This window comes from Zootoca vivipara, chromosome 6 (assembly GCF_965207765.1).
Source record: "Zootoca vivipara chromosome 6, rZooViv2.hap1.1, whole genome shotgun sequence".
NCBI classification, from domain to species: domain Eukaryota; kingdom Metazoa; phylum Chordata; class Lepidosauria; order Squamata; family Lacertidae; genus Zootoca; species Zootoca vivipara.
In genome coordinates this window covers 40,412,692-40,430,926 of record NC_142589.1, presented here as the reverse complement: position 1 = coordinate 40,430,926, position 18,235 = coordinate 40,412,692, and the positions used below count along the sequence as shown (strand labels likewise).

At 40.4% G+C, this 18,235-nt stretch overlaps 1 protein-coding gene across 1 annotated transcript in view; it reads right to left on the bottom strand.

The window, feature by feature from the left end:
* The window catches only part of CARMIL2 (capping protein regulator and myosin 1 linker 2), a 72,004-nt gene extending 56,229 nt beyond the window's left edge, over positions 1–15,775 (bottom strand). Inside the window, exons 1-9 of the mRNA XM_035118562.3 lie at positions 15,075–15,775; positions 12,959–13,047; positions 11,819–11,869; positions 10,204–10,263; positions 5,481–5,602; positions 4,360–4,457; positions 2,032–2,102; positions 1,335–1,408; positions 74–149 (exon numbers count right to left, since the gene is read on the bottom strand). Coding sequence (XP_034974453.3) covers positions 74–149; positions 1,335–1,408; positions 2,032–2,102; positions 4,360–4,457; positions 5,481–5,602; positions 10,204–10,263; positions 11,819–11,869; positions 12,959–13,047; positions 15,075–15,114 — 681 coding nt within the window. The 5' untranslated portion in view covers positions 15,115–15,775. The remainder of the gene's footprint in view (positions 1–73; positions 150–1,334; positions 1,409–2,031; positions 2,103–4,359; positions 4,458–5,480; positions 5,603–10,203; positions 10,264–11,818; positions 11,870–12,958; positions 13,048–15,074) is intronic.
* Between the last annotated feature and the right edge of the window lie 2,460 nt (positions 15,776–18,235).

Below are 18,235 nucleotides of genomic sequence, written 5' to 3'. Positions count from 1 at the left end.
AAGGAGGCTGCATCCTGTGGTCTTATGCTTCTCAGGGAGGTCCTTGCCAAAAAGCCTAGCACATTGCACTCACCAGTTTGAAGTCCTTGCAGCACAGCCTTGTGAACCACTGATTCAATGACAGGCTAGTCACACTAAGAGCCACATCTCTGCAACAGGACAAAGCAATATTACATAGAAAATGTCTTCTGTCAAGTTGTACCATTGTTCCATCTAGCTCAGTATTGCCTGCACTCACTGGCAGCATCTCTTCAGGGTTTCAGGTAGGGAAATATCCCAGCCCTACCTAGAGATGCCAGTAATTGAACCAAGAATGGGACCTTCTGCATACAAAGCAGGTGCTCAACAACTCAGCTATCCATTGGCCCCATCCACCTATCCTAATCAACTATGCACCCAACCAGTAAAGGGTAAAGGTACCCCTGACCGTTAGGTCCAGTCGTGATCGACTCTGGGGTTGTGGCACTCATCTCCATTATTGGCCGAGGGAGCTAGCGTACAGCTTCCAGGTCATGTGGCCAGCATGACAAAGCTACTTCTGGCGAACCAGAGCAGCACACGGAAATGCTGTTTACCTTCCTACTGTAGCAGTACCTATTTATCTACTTGCACTTTGACGTATTTTCGAACTGCTAGGTTGGCAGGAGCTGGGACAGAACAACGGGAGCTCACCCCATCGTGGGGATTCGAACTGCCGACCTTCTGATTGGCAAGCCCTAGGCTCAGTGGTTTAACCCACAGCGCCACCTGCTAGCTTATTCAGTTCTACAAAGTAATTAGTTTAGAATTTAAACAGTTAAAATCTACACTCAATTCACTTGATTTTTTTAAAAGAACAGTTTATTTTTTATAAAAAAAACCCCAATAAAGATTATTTAAAGTTGTCTAACACAGTAACTCCCCATTAGATCTAGATTCAAAAGGTCTGCCTACTTATGGAGGTCTTCAGCTACATTCTAGTCAGACACACTTGGGGCCAATGCAGGGAAGATGAGGGGAATTGAAGGGAATCACACAATTGCTTCATTGAGTATCTTGAAACTCAAATGCACACAGCATTGCTCAGCCAAGCTTTGCACTGACACATAAACATGGCTTGAACTGGGAGACTGAATTCCTTAGAATATTGTTGATTTCATGCTATTTTAAGACTGTATGGTATGACTGCATATCAGATGATATTCAATGAAGTCCTACTCATTGAAATGAATGAATTTAAATTAGTCATGTTCATTACCTACAAAGGGTCTAATCTGCATAGGTCTAGCTTTCAATACAACCTCATGGATTTCACCCTTCTCACTCCCCACCCATTTTTTTTTATATGGACTCACTGGCTGTGGAGGTGGTTGAAATCCAGCAGGTTGAACTCCCTGCATTCCTGGTTGTGATAAATATTATCCACATCCTTGAAAAATAAAAATAAAATACATTAGCACATTGCAGGGGGGTAAGAGATCATTTGGCAAATTCACATAATGGCAAAGATGCTAACAGCACTACTTGGCAACCTCTAAGCAGAAGAGTTCCACTCAAGAGTAATTATGAGATTAATATCACTATGCTGAGCCAGACTCTTGGCATACCTGTGTCTTGAGAACTACAGTGGTACCTTGGTACTTAATCCGTCCCGGAAGTCCGTTCTTAAACCAAAGAGTTCTTAAACACACTCAACAGGAAGCAGAACATGTTCTGCTTCCAAGGCAAAGTTCACAAACCAAAACACCTACTTCTGGGTTTGCAGCATTCTTAATCCAGGTTGTTCATAAACTAAGCTGTTCTTAAACCAAGGTACCAATGTACTTTACCCAAAAAATAATAATTGTACACAGGTCATGCAGGATGGAACTGGGGGAGTACGGACACAAATGAGTTGCCAAATCACCATCTGGAAAAAGTGCATGCACACATTAAACTCCTTGATGCAATGGGAGACAAGGAAACGGTGGCATTTTCGGGTCATTACTTTTTTTCTGCCACAGAGTTGTGGCATGTTGTTTTGGAATGACTAATTTAACTCTTGTGTCTTACCCACTGGATCTCCTCTTGGAAAGGGAGGCCACTGTAATCACAGAGAGCAGCGTATGTCTCTGAAAACCCACCTGTAAATGTGAGGATATTAGCAGTTAATGTTGCAGAACAGAATTTGCAGGCTGATCCAAGTTATAGATCCAAACCTCTCCTTTGCCAGAAACTTAGTAGCTGGTCTTAGGTAAACCACTATCTCTTCAGGTCAATTAATATACACCTATCTTGCATGGGTGATAAAGAGATTTCAGAGATTATGGTATTTGAAGACTCCGAAGAATTTAAGACAGGCCATATAAAAGTGATTACTTTTAAACATTTATATAATGCAGGAAAATCACAAGATATAGATATTCTGAGCCAAGAAGATACTTTGCCCAAATCAAATATTTGGGCCATTAGTAATAATCACCCCCATCCTTCGCTCCTCAACCCTGCCAACAATCCTTCTGAATACAAAAATAGAAAATACAGCTGTAAAATCTAAAAAAATAAAACAAAACTAAGAAAAAACTATAAAAGAGAGTACATTTGAGATAAAGTAAAGCAGTAGTGGAGAAAATATGTGAGTTGCCACCAGCTTCATTCCTCCAATTTGTAAATATCTCAACAGGCCTCATTTGTTACAACAGCATATCTAGCTACTGAAAAGTTTGGACATGTTTGAACTAGGAGTGCTTTGACTGTATATCAATCTTGTATTTCTTACATTTTTATCCCTGCCCTTTTTTTTTTTTGAAGGAGCTCACAGCAGGTTAGGTTGGTTAGGCAGCATCAGAAAGAAAGAATGACCAAAAGTCACTCAGTGAGTTTCACAGCTGAATTGGGATTTAAACCATGGTTTCCCCAATTCAACCCTCCTAACTACCACACCATGTGACAAAAAGCTGCCAATGCTAAAATTCTCTCTTCTTCACAACTATTTAAATAGCACAGGAGCCCTGCTGACCTCCTTGGCAACTGGCCACTTGACAGCTGCACAACCATAGAAACCATCATCTCATATATACAGCTGATGCACAAAGCAGCCTACTTGCCCAGACCTTTAATGGTTTATAATGCTTAATTGGATGCTGCTGCTTAGCTTTAGCTGCAATTTCATCTCCCATTTTACTGTCTGGCGGCTTCTTCTTCTTCTTCGTCTTCTTCTTCTGTTTCATTTTTAAGATGTTGTTTAAAATTGGTTCATATATTATCATTTTGTGAACCGCTATGAAGATAATCAATAATTGCTAAGGCAGGATATAAATATTCTATGGACCAATCCTATGAAAGTTTACTTGGAAATAACTATTGTTGTGTTCGGTGAAGCTTACTCCCAGGTAAACCAATAGAGGATGGCAGTCTTAATCAAGAGAAAGATTGAACATATGTGCACATGGGGATGGCTGCATAAGCATCTTCAGTCTAGGGCAAGTTCTACATAAAATGATTCCTAGAAAGGGTGCCAGATTGGCAGCTACTAGCAACTCTGTGCTTCTGAAGCAAAGGTCAAAAACACACATACACCCTGCAGCCCTATTTTCCAATGTGTTCTTATGCTAAATTCAGATGAAATCAGAATTGTCAGATTTTTTTAAAGGCTTGAGCACTCTAAGGGAAGTAAGCTTTAGTTTTACCACCAGTTTAATAGTATGTTTAAACTAGCCTTGTATTTAAGCACTCACCTAGTTGCCACACACAACTAGAAACTGCATGCAGGTGGATAAACAAGTTCTGTGCCTCCTCTGTGCCCAATATAGGAAACAGTGGGCTCTCTGAGGAGAGATGGAGCCATACGTCCTTTCCCTACGACCCCCAGTAGCTCACTTTTTAAAAAAACCTAAAAGCTTTTGTAAGCATATTTTAAAGGCTAGTTTAGACTAGGGATAGGGGAGAAATTTGATTCACTTTACAGAGAGGAGTCTACCTAACTCAAACTTTCAGAAACATTAAAGAAACTGAAACATTAGCCTTTAAAATTTGCGTTCTCCAAATTTTGCAGTACAGTACACTTCTCCAGCCAAGGAATGGGTAACAAAACTAGGGCAAAGTGTGCATATAATTGAATATGTTAATGAAGATAACATTAAATTCATTATATCAGGAGAAACTGCATAAATAAATCTGTATATTAGGAGAAATTTACACAAATGCTGGTGAATTTCCATGAGGATTTTTTTAAAACAATAATTGCAAACAGATGCGAAATTGGGAAGAAAAATGAGAAACCAGAATTGATATATTTTCTCCTCCCTAGTTTACACTTCTTACGTTCTTCACAACTGTAGTTTGGCTCAACAATTACTTCCAACATATTTTCCTCCAATAATTTTCATAAATAAAGATTACCACATGGGCCTTGATTTTCCTTTAGCAATTCTTCCAAGGAATCTGTTATCGATTTTATTCTGTCGAGCAAGATGGGGGAGGCATTTTGGAGTAGGTTTCTTCAAAACAAAGGGAAAAACCCATTACATTTTTTTCCATTGAAGGCTTAGAGGACACACAAGTCAGAAAGTTGGACAAAAACGTTATTATCAGGACAGACACAGGAAGCTCCTAATTCCACCTACATACAATTACGTCCACAGCCATCTAGTGCCTAAATCAGACATCCCCAGACTTTGGCCCTCCAGATGTTTTGGACTACAATTCCCATCATCCCTGACCACTGGTCCTGTTAGCTAGGGATCATGGGAGTTGTAGGCCAAAACATCTGGAGGGCCACAGTTTGGGGGTGCCTGGCCTAAATCATATAACAACACTGTCCACTCATGTATCCCCCTTTCAAGCGTAACAGATGTTTCAGACAAGATGCTTTTGGGAAACAGATGCTAGTATAGGATAGTGGGTATAAGACTGAACTGTTAACCAATAAGTCACTTGTTCAAATCATGTAATGAGTCTATAGGAAATCCTTAGGCATACCACTATCTCTTAAGTTCTCTACTGTTTCACCCCACATCTTCATACCTGCAATGTGAAGCATAATAACAATGCCCTGATTTAAAGGGTTGTTGTGAGGCAGGGATAACCAATGTGACACCCTCCAGATGTTGTGTACTACAACTCCCATCAAACCCAGCCAGAATAGCCAAGGATGATGGAAGCTGTAGTCCAAAATATCTGGACAGTACCATGGTGACTAGCCCTGTTGTATGTTTTATTTAAGATAATGTACCTGATTTGAGCATGCTAATGTGCTATATAATAATAACCACTCCAAACTCATCTAACTAGTTTGGCCCTGGTCACCAGCGTTCAGCCCATATCTTCTAATGTAGGCTGGGGAACCTGTGTCCCACCAGATTTTGTTCGGCTCCAACTCCCATCAGCTCCAGCCAGCATAGTTAATGGGCAGAGATTGTGAAAATCGTAGTCTAACAATATATACAGGGCCACCGGTTCCCCCACCTGTTCAAAAGTCTCCAAAATATGTACAACCTTGGTAAACTACAAAACCCCCTTACCCAGGTGAAGAAATTAGAAAGATCTTCTTCAGAGATGTGACCACGTGGATGACCATATGCTCCAAATCATCCAATGACAAGAACTCAAATTCAAAAGAAGATTTATCTGTCTCCACGACAACCTTAAGTAGAAGAGAAGACATATGAGGGCAGATATTTTCTATTTAAAGGTTCAGTATTTAAACAATACAGTGGTACCTCGACTTACGAAGACGATCTGTTCCGCAGCCGTCTTCATAAGTCGAAGTATTCAGTTGTCGAAGCACCGCTTCTGCACATAACACAATTTCACGCTTCAGTACACGCGCCGCCCGTGCACACCGCTTTGCGCAGGACGCACACATGGTGAAAAGACTTCCGGGTTGTCGACTTCGGAAGTCGAAACCTTCGGAAGTCGAATCGTTCGGTTGTCGAGGTACCACTGTAGTTTTTATCTCATAATACACATTATTTTAAACAAGGGTACTAAAATAATAATATTTGTAATGATAAAGAATTTATAATAAAACATTGATACTCATTTTGTTGTCCAACGCACACGAGCTTTTTCTTCTCACTATTACTATTAAATTAAAAGGAGTAATTTTCTTTAGAGAAGGGAGGTATTATGAAATTATCCCAGGCAAAAAAGAAGATGTAATAACCCCAATTCTCCTCTGGAAAAGAAGATGAGCTACACAGAAGATGCTCATATCATAAAAGAAAAGAAAGGAAAGCAAGTAGAAAGGGTATATTAAAAATCCCATACTTTCTATCTAAAGAAAAATCTTCCAGCAAAATGGCTAAAATATTGAACATTTGTAAATATTTTCACTCCCCAGGCTCCAAATGTGTCTTTCTCCATAGAAGACTGAGTTGATTTTAAAACATTTTATTCCCTGCCCACCCACTGAGATGATCTATATCCTCGGGGAACTTTTTGAAAGAGGGAGAATTACATGATGTATTATGAGAAAGTGCCTTTTGTTATATCACCGCTGAAGTTAAATAGATGTGGACCTCAGCAATGTCCAAGGTCCTCATAAGAGCTTTGAGCTTAAGGAAGAATATGGTGTAAGGACACTTGATAATACACCTGTGCTTTAAAAACACACACAGAGAGACACACACAAAGGCAAAAGAACCTCAAGCACAGAACAAAAAAATACCATGTAGGAAAAAAGTGTATAAAAAAGAATCTAAAGCAATATCTGGCACAAAATAAGCCAAATGATGCTTATGGCCCTGGAACCATGCGGCAAGCAACTCTTCTTTCATAGATCCCAAACTGTCCTCTTCACTACACTCTAATCTGATTAGTAAAGATTGTGGAGCAGTAACTGGCAAACAATTCAAATCTAGGCTAATTTCAAAGTCTGAATCAATCATCAAACAAATCAGTTTAACATCTTTTTTATTAACAGTTACAGGAAGGTAGCCGTGTTGGTCTGAGTCGAAGCAAAATAAAAAAAATTCCTTCAGTAGCACCTTAAAGACCAACTAAGTTTATATTTTGGTATGAGCTTTCGTGTGCATGCACACTTCTTCAGATACACTAGAAACAGAAGTGTCAGACCCTATATATATACAGAGGGTGGTGGGGGTGGGTGGGAATGGGAGATGGGCTGATGGGAGTGGTAAACCTGTAGATGGGTGTTAATGGCTGCTGATGGCTGCAATTAGTCCTGGGCTGAGGTGCTAAAGAAAGCTTGATCATGCATAATGAGATAAGAATCCGATATCTCTATTCATCCCAGGTGCTTCCATGGTTTTAAGCTTGGTAATGATTTCCAATTCAGCAACTTCCCTTTCCAGTCTGTTCCTGAAATTTCTCTGTAATAAAACAGCTGCTTTGAGATCTTGTATAGAATGTCCTGGGAGATTGAAGTGTTCTCCTACTGGTTTTTCAGTCTTATGGTTCCTGATGTCAGATTTATGTCCATTTATCCTTTGGCGTAGGGTTTGGCCTGTTTGTCCAATATAGAGAGCTGAAGGGCACCGTTGGCATTTGATGGCATACACAATGTTAGAAGATGAGCAATTAAATAGTCCTGAGAAGTTGCTGAATTGGAAATCATTACCAAGCTTAAAACCATGGAAGCACCTGGGATGAATAGAGATATCGGATTCTTATCTCATTATGCATGATCAAGCTTTCTTTAGCACCTCAGCCCAGGACTAATTGCAGCCATCAGCAGCCATTAACACCCATCTACAGGTTTACCACTCCCATCAGCCCATCTCCCATTCCCACCCACCCCCACCACCCTCTGTATATATATAGGGTCTGACACTTCTGTTTCTAGTGTATCTGAAGAAGTGTGCATGCACACGAAAGCTCATACCAAAATATAAACTTAGTTGGTCTTTAAGGTGCTACTGAAGGAATCTTTTTTATTGTTTGTAGATTTGGGAGGTGGGGATCTAATAATTATGTTTGCATATATGCGTCATCTTTTCTGTAAGAAACATCTTCTCTGTAAGAAAAATCTGTAAGAATTTAGCAGGAATATTTAGAAAATATTCCTGCTAAATTTGAGTTCTTTTGGTCCCTGCGGTGAAAAATTAGACCTGTTCCATAGCCTCCAATATTTCACTTGTGAAAAACGAACACATAGTCTTCTATATATATAAAAATGTTCCCACTGTGTGCATGGAGGTCACAGCCTTGCTCCGTAACCGCTGAACAACATTGCATCAAATTAGGACAAAGCGTACCTTGCCCATCAGGGAGGGATATGGCATAATTCCCCCCCCCCTTTAACACCTAAAATAATGATTAAACACAAAAAGTAGCACCCAAATCAGACATCACCAGCAGAAGGTCTGAAGACTCCAGCAGCATCTAACAGAAAGACAGAACGCACGCTTCTGCTTCGAAAGCTGTGCCACCAGATGACATCACAAAATTCCACAGCAAGCAACTGAAAACAGGCCTTTTGCAGCAACAAGGCCCAACATTGCCCAGCAGACTGAATAGGCCGCAGCAGACTAGGCCGCTTTCCAGACTAGGCCAAGTGGTGGTAGGGGCCTGCCGGGGGGGATGGGGGGGCGAATAGGTCATAGGTTGGGACAGCCCAATTACAGGGATGAACCGGGGGATGGGGGAGGAGGGACAGAACACGGTGGGGGGAGACACAGGGATGCGGCTATGTAAACATAACACACAAAAAACAGGGGGACTCTGAAGGTGAGGGGAATCTGAAGTGGGACTCTGAGGCTCCATTTAACAAACTGAGCCACCGCAACGCGTGGCAGGGCCAACTAGTGAACACATAAAAAGCAAAAATTGGTGCGAAACAGAGGTAATAAATTTCCAAGAATTGTTAGCACAAAAGAGAAACAATTGGTTCGTGCAAAGGGGGAGCCAAACTGGGATTTTAGCTGCTGAATTGCAGTTCCTGGTTTGTTTCCTTTTTAAAAAGTAAAATATAAGGATAAGACTATAACATGAATTGTTAATATAAATAAATTAAATATAACTAGAACTTAATAGAAGTACAAAGGTGTTAATGTGCTTAACACTTAGGCTAAATGCATTACAAACAATTGCAACAAGAACAGAATGCATTACAGCTGAATACAAAAAAATTAGGCACAAAATAAATAATACATAACAAAAGTGAGAATAATGAATATGGATGCATATTATATTGAAACTTAACACTTCAGTAGCTGATAAATGCAGTGTTCAACAAATGTGTATAGATAAGTTTTGGGGTTTATTAAATGTATAGTTTACTTTTCTCTTCAAAGAATCCTCTTTATGACAAAGAGTAAAAATACAATAACAATAAATACATAAACGTGAAAAATATAGTCAGAATACAAACATCCACTTACTAGTGCTGCCCAAATGCCCACTGTCTAAGGCAGCAGTCAACATTTTCAGACACTTTTAACACAAGCATACATCTAGGGACCAATTTCTTAATTTTTTACTATATATTTGTAGGGTGGTAGATCAGTCCATGGCCCAGGATTGAGTCCTGACTCACCATTTAAAGACTGATGGTATACACTTATTTATTACATACTTTTATAGTGGGCCAGATGGCTCATTAAGGCATTTGTCCGCACTGTATTAAACCAATCAAAAACAGAAAGTGGTGCAATTCTTTTTTTGTTTCCAATTTGGGGAGTGAGTGCCCTTTGATTCTTCAGTAAGCATCAGAAACGGGATTTTTTTTCTTTACCAAGAGAGAATGTCGTCTACTGCCCTTTAACTGCTGGACATGAGTAATTTTAATGACAATAGACTGGCTGTTTAATGTCAGAGCAATCAAAAAATTTACTGGTCCCACTTCTGTGCATTTTACAGTGGTCTGACACACATAAATCAAGCAGCTGAAAGCTTCCCTGTCGTTTTATTTCCAGTGCCAAGAAAACATCACCTTCATTTCTGTACATCAGTTTTGTTACAGAAGGTACAGAAGTAGACATAGTAAATAAAATGGAATGGAATAAAATAAAATGGCAACATTAAGGATGGCCTTGTTGGTTTAAGGACATGATTAAAAATGAATATGAATATTTGGGACCAGTTATATACAAATTATTGGGCTATGTGCACACATGACAGCTTTGTAGCATTTACTGTGGGGAAAGATTATCTGGCACCTGCCCCCCCCCAAAAAAAACTACTAGACCCTTGCCCCATAGGGAGGGGAGGAAAAGTGTGCTTAATGTCTGTATCACAGTGAGAGAATCACAACAGCCTGATCCCAATACATCTTGCACTCACCCGGTAATCTCCTCCTATGCTGATGTTCTGCACAGCTAAGAAGCTGAAGCTAACTTGTACCTGCAGATGGACACATGCAAGGTTAGGTAAGTGCGGAGGGATCAGGTAGCCAATACATTTAAAAGGGAAACCTAAAATGTACACCTGTATGTGTGTGTCCTCCATAACCGATGCAATAACGATATTTTATTCTTCAGATATTTACTAACACAGAAAATGCTTTCATATCATCTTCTCTTACATAAGCAGTGAGCACAGCTCTCCTGCAGGTTAAGGTCCCTTCCAACTCTACAATTCTATGAAATAATACATGTTTTCGGAAGGGGAGAGTTGCACAACAGTTTATACTTTAGCATTTCAAAGCAGAAAGTTATATGGAGCTCCCTGCCTGTTGATATTAGGCAGGTGGCATCATACTGTTTTTGGACCCTGTCAAAAACTGTTTTGTTTAGGCAAGCCGAGCCTTACATGTAAAAACATTTATTTTTAAAAATGATTTTATTTTATCTATATTTTGATATTTTGTCTCCTGTTTTTAAAAGTCTTATTTTATTGATATTTTGTAATGAATATTTTATGGAAACAGCTTAGAAATTTATTATTATTATGAAACAGTATACAAAGCCTGTGATATACAGTAAATAAATTAAGGACGTATCCCTCCCACTTCCCATCAAGAAAGACCTGAAAGCTGAGCCTCAAAAAAGAACCATGAACTGCATTAAAGCAAAAAGTAGTAGAATATTAATTAAAAAATTTAAAAAACAACCAGTGAGAAATTTCACTGGTTTGTCATTCAGTTTGTGCCTAGGGTTTGCCTAAGACTCCTGTGGTAATGAAATAGCATATTATGTAACAGCATGAGGGGATTTTTAGTTTGGGGAGAATTCCTAACTAATCAAGAAATCCTGTACTATGCACAAACAAAGTTGTTAGACTACACTGAAATGGCAAAACTGACCAGAAAGCTCAGGAACTAAGAAGACAAAAACTTCAATAAAGAGTTGGAAAATTTTATTTAGGAGACCACTGTAAGCAGATGAAAACATCAGCAGGATTTTAATCTCACTTATAATGTAACACACACAATGGACAATATGGACAGATACAAAATATAGATTATGAAATAATACACAGTTTAAAATGTTGACAATATCCCATGGAGGGGATGGGGAGGGAGGTCTCAAGATTCAGAGAAATCTCTTTATACGGATATGAATTTGGTATTGTTATAAATTTATATTTGTAAATTAAAGTAAAAACTATTGCAATGAAAAAAAGAAAAAAAAGCAAATCCCACACAATGCTAGAATTACACTCTTGGGGGGTGGGGAATAATATGAAGCCACCAAGGCTTCTTGGGCCTTCAGAGACCAACTGAAAATGTGGTATTTTAGGAAGGAGTGCAGACCTGACTAGAACGGCTAACTGCTCCGAGAAGAGAGCTCTGGGGTTCAGGTTCATTTCATTTCATTTTACTTTTAATTTATATGCCACCTTCCTATATTACAACACACAAGGCTGTTTACAAGCTGAAGAAACAATCTGCAACAAATAAGAAGCTGATCCAATACAAAAAAGTCCTAACAGAAACCATAGTCAGGGCAGGTCTTACCTTGACCGGGAGTTTTGCCAGCACCACCAGGGCTCGCCAGGGCATCAAAACCTGGATAAGAAGGCAAGGCCAAAGAGAGCAGAGATGAGGAGGAGGCCTAACTGCATTTCCACATTCAGTACAGGGATTTATGAGTGAAAACGGTGAAGAGTCCTACAGCCTCAGTCCTACAGTCCCCAAATAAAGTATTGCATCATAGGTGGCCACTTAAAACTGCACGATCAAGAACAAGCACACAGAATTGCATAAAATGTACATGTGCTAATTTATAGGTAAAGGTAAAGGGTAAAGGGACCCCTGACCATTAGGTCCAGTCGTGACCGACTCTGGGGTTGCGCGCTCATCTCGCATTATTGGCCGAGGGAGCCGGCGTATAGCTTCCAGGTCATGTGGCCAGCATGACAAAGCCGCTTCTGGCAAACCAGAGCAGCACATGGAAACGCCGTTTACCTTCCCGCTGTAGCGGTTCCTATTTATCTACTTGCATTTTGACGTGCTTTCGAACTGCTAGGTTGGCAGGAGCTGGGACCAAGCAACGGGAGCTCACCCCGTCACAGGGATTCGAACTGCCGACCTTCTGATCGGCAAGCCCTAGGTTCTGTGGTTTAACCACAGCGCCACCTGGGTCCCTAATTTATAGGTACAGGTGCAAATTTTCAAAGGATTGCTGTAATTTAAATAAGAAGTGCAATATACCTCACCTGTGTTATTTTCCTAGAAAATGAGGTGCTGGAACTGAGTTCCAGTGATTTCCAACTGAAAAAAGCCCTGCATCTTCCTGTTATGGCTGAAGACTGATCAGGTTCTCTTATGTGCCTGATCAGCCTGCTGCTCAGGTGCCATAATTGTGGATTGCCAACTTCAAGGCACCTGCTATCTTTTCTTAGGGTTCCTCATCTCTGTATTTGGATCAGGCAATCCTTCAAATAGAGGGCTGTCCTTTGCAAAGTAGGTTGTGAAGACTTATTAAGACTATTTATAAGCTGCATTTCAGAGCAAAAGTCTCAAGGTGATTTCCAACAATAGAATAACTGTGTGTGTTGCGAACCACCCTATGATCATTGCATTAAGGGTGGTATACAAATTTAATAAATAAAACATTATAAATTTAAACACACACACCAAAGCATCAAAACATACCAGGACAATATTTTCAACTTTGGATTTGATGTGGAGTTGAGCATCCAGCAGGATGACATCATGTGTCCCTAATAAATTGGTGATGCTTTCTGAAAAAGAGACAAGACAGGATAAATAAATGGCCTGCAGACATGTGACAGACTCTTTCTTTTACAGAAGCCCCTAAAAGAGGGGAGGAGATCCTTGCCACAATCTCTAAACTGGGCTTGAGCTTTCATAAAACTTTTCTCAAGCAGGATGGGACCGTGGGCAGTCTAGAGAAAACTGTTAAATTTTATTTAAAAAATACGTGCTTGAATAAAATTAAGCCAAGTTGCCAAATTCCTGCTTATAAACTTTGGTAATTAAGCGGTATAAAAATACATTAAATAAAATTTTAAAATGCATAAATGTACATGGGTCAGGGTCACAATATTTTGCATTCTAGCAGCATGTGTCTACTCAGAAGCAGTCCCAAGTTCAATAGGGCTTACTCCCAGATAAATAAATAAAAATTAGCTGCCAAAATGATAGCAAGGAATATGAATATTAAGGTGAGGCTGGGCACAGAACCAGGACCAGAGCCTTTGGGAATTGGCTAAACGTTGTGCTAAAATTAGATAGCTCACTTTCTACCTTGGGGAAAAAAAGTCCTCTAAAGGGCCATACTAGATATGTTATCTAAGTATTTTTTGTATTATGCTCATTTGAAGAAAAAAAAAATCAAATGGCACCACCAGGGCCACGTGGAGCTGATAACTGTAGGCATTGTAGCATGCCAACAGGGGATTTCCTTCCATTAGCAGCTACAAAGGAGTGATTTCCCTCAGGACAGAAGCAGAGGGAAAAAACGGTTACATTCACCTTCCATGCCTGCTGCAATCCTATCAGTGCCCATCTATTTTCATTGAAAACAACCACCCATACAGCTTTAATGCAAAAATGCATAATGTTATGTCTAGTCTGGACAATACATTTCTTTTTTTAAAAAAGAACTACCTCCTCAGTTTTTATATTGGGCTACAACATTTGTTGAAATGTGAGGAAAGGTGACCCCATAAGCTGGAAGTCTACTTTTGATTGACCTACTGACTATTGCACAGTTGGTATTATCATGTCTGCATTATTAGGAGTTTCTAAACTTTCTGGAGTCACCACCAATGTGTGTTAAATAGTAAAATCAGAAACGTACATAGGCTCCCTTGTGCCCTTGGCAAGGAGATGTATCGGCACACACACACACACACACACACACACACACACACACACACACACTATCCCTTGCTACCTTGGCAATCACCAGCTCTCTCCATCTTTCTTCACAATTTTGGTGGGGGCCAACCTAACCAACCGCTAGGTAGGCACCTGAGGAAAATACATTGACTGCTTAAAAATGTAATTCTGTTGTAGCTCATGGCAATTTTTGTTTCTAAAAGGTGAAAGATTTTTATTATCTGGAGAGAAGCCAGAGTATCCAGTTTTTGCTTTTAAAGGCAGTGCTAACAATTGCCAGTCAAAGGGAGTTGATACACTGGGCTGTTAATTAAGCTCTCAGGCCTTGTGAAGCTTGTCAACTACTGCTTATTAAACTGCAGCACAAGAGTTTCTGTTCAGGCAAGATTGCTCAGATTTCAAAGTACAGTAGCTCTTGTGGCTACTGTCTCTTTTAGGCCTTCTAGATTCTTACTGTTTGAGCACCTTTATATGGCAGTTGGAGGGAAAGTGCTAGATGACAGGCTACAAGGCCCAGCTCTATTATAATTTTTGGTGTCACAACTTATTTTTAAGGTGCAGCTCCAACCCTCATAAGTGTAGAAAAATTGGTGCTAGCCAGGTATACCTAATGCATCTGAAGCTTAAGTCTTATTTCTGAAAATTATGAGTTTAAAGCACCTCTGTTTGGTTGCTCTCCCTTTCCCTCCATCACCATAAAACATTATCAAAACTAACATCTGTCCCAAAGCCAGAATTATAGCTCAAATCTCTGGCCTATGATTTAATCTGTAAACGCTGAAAGACATTGAGGAAATGGAGGAAAGGTTTCCACAAAAGCACCCCACTATCAAAAATGACATCCAGAACCAAGGTGACCATAAAGGTCTATTGGCTTTCCTTGCATGAAAAGCCTTTTACGTACCATGCAGTTCTGCAGGAATCTCCTTGAAAGAGGCAGCCATATTCTGGATCCTGCTCGAGCAGAAGCCTGGCCTTTTGCAAAAGCATCAGAATGAGCACTTGTTTCCGTCAAGTTTAAGCAGGTTACTAAAAAGGCGGCAGCTGCTGTGCTTCCTACCTCCTCCTCTTCACCTCAGGGTGCCTCTTCCTGTCTCCCACCCACCTCAAAACATACTGAATAAGAAAACAGGCAGCAGGCAAAAGTAAAACAAGCAAATTAGTTGAGGACAGCACTGAGTACCAGGGTGAGCTCTTGCTTGTTCCAATGATGTATCCAAGGAGCAAATGGCATTGTGTGAAACTGGTCCAGCTGAAGAGAAGTCCTGCAGAACCATTCGGGCAATATGCACTAAAGATTCTTCTCTAGTTTTAAACGCCTGAGGCCACTATTTACTGTTGGACCAGCAAAAACAGTGAGCCACCAAACTGATTAGACAAATTCATGTATTTAAGTGCATCTATATCACAAAAGGGAAAGCAGTGGCCCTCCAGTTGTTGTTTAACTTACTATCTTACTATTCCTAGCTGCTGGCCATGGTTGTTGAGAGTTAAATAATATGTAGAGGGCAACAGGTTTCCAATCCCTGATCGATAGTAATGACTAACTGAACCTGCAACAAAATGTGTTATCAACTTCTAGCTGTAGTGCTCCTCTTCAAGTTCAAAAAATGCAGTGAACCACATGCTTCTTGGGGATGTTTTACATTAGAAGGAAATCAGGCAGGGCATTCCTCTCCTGGGCCCTCATTTTTCCTTTCCGACATTAAATGTTGTTTCTACTAAGCATGCTCAACCGTTGGGCTAGTTTTTAGTACCCTGGTTATTGATTTAAATCAACATATTTCTAGTTTCCTCTAAGCCAGGGGTCAGCAACCTTTTTCAGCCCCCTCAGACCATGCGGTGGGCCAGACTTTATTCTGAAGGGGGAAAAATGAACAAATTCCTATGCCCCACAAATAACCCAGAGATGAAATTTAAATAAAAGCACACATTCTACTCATGCAAAAACACCAGGTAGGGCCCACGAATAACCCAGAGATGCATTTTAAATAAGAGGACACATTCTACTCATGTAAAAACATGCCAATTCCTGGACTGTGTGCGGGCTGGATTGAGGTGGTGATTGGGCTGCATCCGGCCCCTGGGCCATAGGTTGCCTACCCTTGCTCTAAGCAGCTGATAATCCCGCTTCTCCATGGCCTCATACCTGTTGGCACTCACCCGAGTTCACTATTAGAAGTAATGATGGCTAAATGGAGCCCTCTTGGTTGAGTGGCCTTTAAACACTGAATACTAGGGAATCGATACAGCAAGAGCCATTCATATCCTTATGAGCTTCCCAGTAGCATGTGTTTTATTCCTAAATTTAAAATATTTCTATTCCAGCTTCTACTATAGTTATATGGTGCTGGAGGAGACTCTTGAGAGTCCCATGGACTGCAAGATCAAACCTATCCATTCTGAAGGAAATCAGCCCCGAGTGCCCACTGGAAGGACAGATCCTGAAGCTGAGGCTCCAATACTTTGGCCACCTCATGAGAAGTCTCCCCGGAAAAGACCCTGATATTGGGAAAGATGCAGGGCACTAGGAGAAGGGGACGAGTGGACGAAATGGTTGGACAGTGTTCTTGAAGCTACCAACATGAGTCTGACCAAACTGTGGGAGGCAGTGGAAGACAGGAGTGCCTGGCGTGCTATGGTCCATGGGGTCACGAAGAGTCGGACACGACTAAACGTTATATAGTCCAAGGCAGCTAACCCAGGGGCTATAAAATAGAATAAAACCAACAAACAATGGTTGTCTATTATGGAAAATGGGATACTAGGTTAGTCTGCTCCAGCAAGATGTTACGTTCCTAAACGGAACACAGACTACGCCATCCATTTTTGAAGTTTCTAGGAAGCAAAAACAGGTTTATCAAGCCCTACATCATAGTGTGAGCATGTGTGCCACAAGTTGTACAGGCCCAATTAACATTTGATGGCAAAATCAGAGATATACATCAATCTATCAATGCAGCATTCAATAAATGATTTGTCTTTGTAAAGAGCATGGAAATAGATGATTCAAGAACTTTAATGTCATCCCAAACAAGTTTTATTTTTCTATGGAAATATGGAGTTTGCATGTTTACTTGCAGGCTGCACCTCACACTTTACTGAGCTGGTGGGAACATTTGTGTACCCTTGTGCAATAGAAAAATGTTACATGTACCCACTACGAGGAGATAAGACTGGCTGTCCACAGCACATCTTTCCTTGCCATGTTACTAGCTTTTCATGAAAAGAACTACCTAGAACCTCTGCCCTTGATAAGCCAATTTTCTATGTGCTGGAGCCCACACTTTTTTTTAGAACAGATGTATTAAAAATGCACTTATCTTAATTGGTAAAATCCAGAAAGTGCTGTTAGTAGTATAGCTCAGCTCTGATATTGGCCAACATCACCAAATTGTCACAAACATTTCTGAGAATGCATGAGAAGCACTTCACTGGGAAAAGCACTCTGGAAACGCCAAAATCCAGTATAACAGCTGTGCTGTTTATTACTCCAACTATATCCTGCCATTCCATAAAGCATTTTCACTACTTCCCCAGCCCTTTGTTCTTTGGCAATGCACAGCCTCCTCCAGTCCCCATTGCGGAAAGCAATATTCCTCCTGCCATAGCAAACTGGGAGCCAGTGTGCCATCCCCCTGCCCCTTGAGGAGAGAGTCAGCAGGCCGTTTGGTTGAAAATAGGTCTTACATTTGATATTGTTAGGTCAAGTATGCTTCAAAGAAAATGGAAGAGAAGAACTCAGAATCTTGTGCATGGATTCCAATTTGCAGGTACATTTTAAGCATATTTTGTAGAAGTGATGTGCATGGCCCATTAATACAATGCATGAAAAGGTGCCATTAAGTGTGTGTGCTGTGATTAAAATGCATATGTAGTAAATAATAGTTATTATATATGGGAAAGCCCATTCTTCTTTAATGGGAAAATCTCCCCACTGAATGCAAACAGCTCAAAAAGGCAACATGTATTCACTCCCCCTTCACTGAAAGTGATTATAAACTTGTCTCCATCCTATTTTTCACGCAACTTCTTGAGGTTCCAAGGAGGCAGAAAGCATGTACA